The sequence below is a fragment of the Osmerus eperlanus genome, chromosome 5 (genome assembly GCF_963692335.1).
Source record: "Osmerus eperlanus chromosome 5, fOsmEpe2.1, whole genome shotgun sequence".
Taxonomy (NCBI): domain Eukaryota; kingdom Metazoa; phylum Chordata; class Actinopteri; order Osmeriformes; family Osmeridae; genus Osmerus; species Osmerus eperlanus.
In genome coordinates, this window is record NC_085022.1 from 16,368,934 (window position 1) to 16,374,504 (window position 5,571).

A 5,571-nucleotide genomic window follows, 5' to 3' on the forward strand; every position below is an offset into this window, starting at 1 on the left:
GGTGTGCTTACATTATTCACTAATCAATATAACTAGTCATTGGATACTAGTTAGTATGTTCTCATGTAAGCTTGCTATTAATAAGAGTAGATGGTGTCTATGTGTCAGGGTTAATAGATGTTCGTGATCAGGAGAAAGTACTGGGTAAACGTCCTTGGTCATGACTACAAGGAGAGCGCCAACTATGATCTCTCTAGTCTGAGTGGTCATGTGTTGGGAGCTGTGAATCTCTTCCTCTGAGACTGTTGTAACGTCATTACTGCCTGACTGTCACTATCTATGTTTACATTCCTGTGCCCTATAAAAGATGGTCCTCCGGCTTTCAGAGCTGAGAGAGACATGATTGAGACCTAAGCCTGGTGTTGTGTGGTCATTTATTGTCAGAGGTCTGGTTTTCTCTCCCAATCTGCAGATTGATAATACTTATTAAAATCCAGAACTCAACTGAACTTAGTCACTCCGTTTATGAAGAGACGGACAAAACACTTTCTTCATCAGTGCCAAGCTAACATGTGTCAGCTCTACGTGAAGCTTCCAGGGCATAGCATGGTTCTCCCAGACTGGGCAGTTCACCCTCTAAAGCCTGCAGGCTAACACAACAAAGCCAGGGTGAACAACACCACGAACGCCTGGGTGCTCCTACGTGATCCTCCCAAATCCAAACACACACCCACACACCACACATACACACCACACACACCCCCACAAACACATGCCACACACACAAACACACACAATCCACAGCCTATCGGTACTGGAAAAGTGACAGTAGTTAAGATAGAATTCAATAGGTGTACTGGGATAGTTAATTAATGATAGTTGCTATGATGGTTGTGAGACCGTTCTTGTCTGGATCACCAATGATGAGGACTGACCAGTCTCTATTTGAGCTAAGGGGGGTCAGATGGCTGAGCGGTTAGGGAGTCGGGCTAATAATCAGAAGGTTGTTGGTTCGATTCCCGGCCGTACCCAATGAAGTTGTGTCCTTGGGCAAGGCACTTCACCCTACTTGCCTCGGGGGAATGTCCCTGTACTTACTGTAAGTCCCTCTGGATAAGAGCGTCTGCTAAATGACTACATGTAAATGAACCAGGTCCTCTGAGGAGTGCAGCTAGCATCATGTGCTGCTATGAGGTAGATCTCCTTCCTCCTTTGTCTTGACCTTCCAGGGCTTGCTGCTGTGAGCTGTGAGGGGAAATGCTCTGTGGTGCGATTGTTCTTTCTCTCTCAGAGAGGCCAGCATGCTGAGCCTAATCACTGTCCTCACTGTCCTACCTGACGATCCACTTCATACAGCTGAAGCATCCTTCTCTCCTTTCCTCTCGTCCCTCCTCTTGTCCTCCACCATTGTTGTCATTGAGTCCTCATCGAGATGCACTAGCTCCCAGCTCACATTTGATTTGAGTGCATAGATGCTTTTCGCATTTTCTCTCTCGCGCGCTCTCGCGCTCTCTCTCTCTCTCTCTCTCTCTCTCTCTCTCTCTCTCTCTCTCTCTCTCTCTCTCGCTCTCTCTCTCGCTCTCGCTCTCGCTCTCGCTCTCGCTCTCTCTCTCTCGCTCTCTTTCGCTCGTTCTCTCTCGCTCTCTCTCTCTATCTGAGACCCTGTTGTCAAACTCCATCCCTTTACCTCAGAGAGACAAGAGAGAATGAGAAAGAGAGAGAGGCGGAGACAGAGAGTGTCTTCACCCCCCTCCCCCACCTCTCTCTCTCTCATTCCTAAAAAGACCGTTTTAGTTCATGATGTTCAATAACAGTAACCTGTCCAAGGCTCTGTGCCTTGACAACAGGCTAGAAATCTGTGTGTTTTTCCTGTCCCACGGGAGTGTGTGATTCTCTCTGCATCTCCCCCCGCTGCCTGTGTTTAGTCAGCGGCTGTCGCTGGGGCCGATAGATCTTTTGTTTCGTGTCTCGTCTGCGCGCACCGGGTCTTTGTTGAGTCTCAGTGAGACAAGCCAGACTAAACCGAACCAGATGTGTGTTTGAACGTTTCAAATTCATGTACCTCCCTCCCGCCCCTCTCTCACCTCCTCCCCTTCCCCCCCTCCCCTCTCCCAGAAGCCCCCGGCCAGGACTTTGTGACACTGGACTACCGCCTGCGCTACTACCCCAGCATCACCTACGCCGTCATCGGCAGCGCCGTCATCTTCGTCCTGGTGGTGGCGCTGCTGGCCCTGGTGCTGCACCACCAGAGGAAGCGCAGCGTGCTCCTGCCGCGGGGCGTCCGCGGGGGCTCCCTCCACCACCACCACCACCAGCCCCTGCTGCTCTCCCGCCTGGTCATCCTGGACCGCGGCCACGTCCACCCAGCAGGCCCTGGCTCGTCCCCGGGCTCGCCTGGCTCCACTGCCCAGTACAGCGCCGCTGCCCCGGGACTGCAGCTGCTGTCTGGGACCCTCTACCCCAACGGAGTGCCCATGGACTCCCCTCCTTCCTACTCCCAGGCCGTGCTGGATGTCAGGTGAGCTGGGCTTTTGACGGCGTTTGTTGCTTGACAGAAAGGCTGTGTGTGTATGTATGTGTTTTGGAAGATTTGGAACTTGCTTGTGTTTAAGTAACACCCCTGTGATTGTGTGTGTGTTATCTGTCTCCCCTCTATGACTCCTCCTTCCTCCAGCCGGCCCCCGTGGTTTGATCTTCCTCCGCCCCCTTACCTCCAGGATGGGGAGCTGCCATCGGAGGGAGAGCTGCCCCAGTACGAGGAGCCCACGCACCCCTCATCTCACCCCAGCACGGGGCCTTCTGAGCCCCCCGCAGCCAGAACTGTGGCCCCGGGCCTCCCCCGGCCTAGTCTGAACACCAGAGAGGAGTCAGACCAGCTGTAGTCCCTCTCCCGCTGGGGGGGCTGCTTGTACATAAGAAACGAAAGGACCAGAGGACCGGGCCCCAGGGGCCGTGCAAAGCTGGAAAGGAGCTACCTTCTCTGGGGTGGCTCGGAGCACCGTCCTGCCTGCTGTGGAACTCACCAGGGACTCAAGAGAGCCCTACTGTACATTCTAGCTATGCTGAAGCACTTCTGGCTGCCAGACAGCCATACTCCCTGGACTGCTCTTGTACGCTGGCGCCACCTACTGGTGTTTCACCCTCATAACCCCTCATAATGGGACATCAATCAGCCAAGCCTGTTATTGTATCTTTTTTATACACATTTGCTTGTTACAAAACTCAACAGGACCCCCCACCACAAAGACCACAAGTGGACATCATTCCAAAAACATATCCATGTCCTCATCGACCCTGGTCACAGCCTAGACGTTGAGTCTGCAGGCTCCACCCCCCCCCCCCCCCCCCCACTACTCTCAAGAAGTCGGGATGTAAACACAGTGCAGAATGCATGGTGTTGCACTCTGCACTCTGCGGATTTACTGTTGAGTTGTACACAGACAGCAGCTACCATCGTCATGACACACACGTTCTGTTCCCTGGTGCCTGCTTCTTCTCACAGAACAACTGGGAATGCTACGTTTTTGCGACAGAGCACTTAAATGGTGTTCGTTTACCCCTGTTACCCGTCAAACAAATTAAACATTTACTTATTCGGAGCAATAGAATGTTCTAGGAAAGGGTCTTTTGAGAAAACGGAAAAAAAGTTTTTCTTATATAAAGAAATTCCTTTGTGAAGTGCTCATCATCATCTCACCAAAGCCCTGAGCAATCAGTTCAGTGTTTGTTTATACAAATTGTGTTTCAACGCCTTTCAATCAATGTCAAAGTCAAATCAAAGGTCAATCATCTAATCAACAATTCAAATCAATTCAAATCAAATCAAAATTTGTTGTGTTCAGAATCTAGATTGAGGTCAATTATTCCTATAGATACCATTTGGACACCAGACCTTGCTCAACCCTTTAGTATTATTTACAACAGAGCCAATATCAACCAAGGATTCCAGTGTGGTGAAGATAATGTTCTGAAAGTATAATGTCGAGCTTCGAAAAATGTTAAATGTTACCTGTTATTTGTTAGTGACTGACATAGGTGCCTTGGTTTACACTTGGTCTCTGGTAGTGTCCTGCCAGTCTCAGTCGCAAAGCTTTTCAGTGTTTGAGAAAGACATTAGCCCAGTCTTCCCCCGTGTTACAAGGAACACTTGTCTGCTTGGCTGTACGTATGTTATTGATACTACAGTTGGTTCCGCTTACGAAACCTTCTCTATGATACAGTATAGTTGGACTCCTTGGGTCAGATTCACAGACAGCAGATTCCGATTAAGAATGACCCTCCAGTATGTCTATTATCAAACTGGCTTCTAGGCAGGATGTATGATCTGATCTGGCCTGACACAATCCTAGGTTGGCAGTGTGTGTAGAACAACCAAACGCAACACGTTCATCTGCTGCTTCCCAAATCTGTCCTCAGCATAGCAAGACACTTAACACAGTTATTTAACCTATCTGAAGGATGTGTGTGTGTGTGTGTGTGTGTGTGTGTGTGTGTGTGTGTGTGTGTGTGTGTGTGTGTGTGTGTGTGTGTGTGTGTGCGCGCGCGTGTGTTCCGACGCGTGTGCCTATGGAGGTATTGATCAACTTTCTAATGTTCGTTTCCAAGGCTTTTATGTGACAATGTAAATAGAGGATAGGGACAGTAGAGCCTTTTATTTATAAGCAGAGTAGAGAAATGTAGAATTCAAACGGAGAGGAGAATGTGTAACCATGAAACGTATTCTTTTTTATCTTAACTCCCCAAGTACTGTCCCCCACCCGACAAAACAATGAATAGAAACCAAAGATGTTTGGTGTGTACATTTGAAGCTCTTTGTAAGATTTCGAGAGGCTCTTCATAAGCTCTTTCTCTACAAAGCAACGTCAGAAGACCCCAACAGTGTTGTGCGTCTTTGTATTTAGTACTTCTGTAATGTCAACTTCATCGAAGAAAGCAACTGAAATAAAACAGGAAACCATGTTGGTTTCTAGAAAACTGGATGTTGATTCTCAGGTCAAATATCAGACAGGCCACATGTTATCCTTTCTCTTTTCAACCATACCTGCTTCATAAAGTGGGTTGGATTAAAAAAAGATAATTACATTTCTGTTTCATTGCCCGGTTCAGTTGGAATCTGGTCGTGTTTGTATTAATGTCTGGTACCAGTTTTGGTTCATTTACTTTTTCTTTCTGATGAAATGTATTCTGTACATTGATGAAAGTAATATAAAGGTAAAACAGTGACTCAAGTTTCCCTTCCTAAATGTATATTGTAGTTGTAGTTGTCTTTATATCCACTGGGTGTCAGTCTTTCACCACAATGACGTCACCAAATGGAATTTAGAGGGTTTTGAGAGGCACAACTTGGTGCTGTGCTGTGTGAATAAAACACATTACAACACGGCGACAACAATTCTGTCATTAATACTTAATAGTTAAGTGACATAACAGTTACATTTTCTCTTTGTCAAAAAAAAACTTGTTTCTATGAGATGGCATATTACGTGATTGTCATCTCCAATATGCAACCTGTGTTCACGGCAACTATCTGTGTTACCATCTCTATGCCATTTAGTTGTAGCCACATATGAATAGTCAATGTTATCTATGCATAGAGCACCGCCTCACTATTGTCCAGTCACATCAGCAGTA

At 47.7% G+C, this 5,571-nt stretch overlaps 1 protein-coding gene across 1 annotated transcript in view; it reads left to right on the plus strand.

Moving 5' to 3' along the window:
• ldlrad3 (low density lipoprotein receptor class A domain containing 3) overlaps positions 1 to 5,163 on the plus strand; it is a 51,349-nt gene extending 46,186 nt beyond the window's left edge. The window contains 2 exon segments of the mRNA XM_062461986.1: positions 2,056 to 2,458; positions 2,615 to 5,163. Of these exon segments, the coding sequence (XP_062317970.1) occupies positions 2,056 to 2,458; positions 2,615 to 2,822 (611 nt within the window). The 3' untranslated portion in view covers positions 2,823 to 5,163.
• Positions 5,164 to 5,571: the final 408 nt, after the last annotated feature.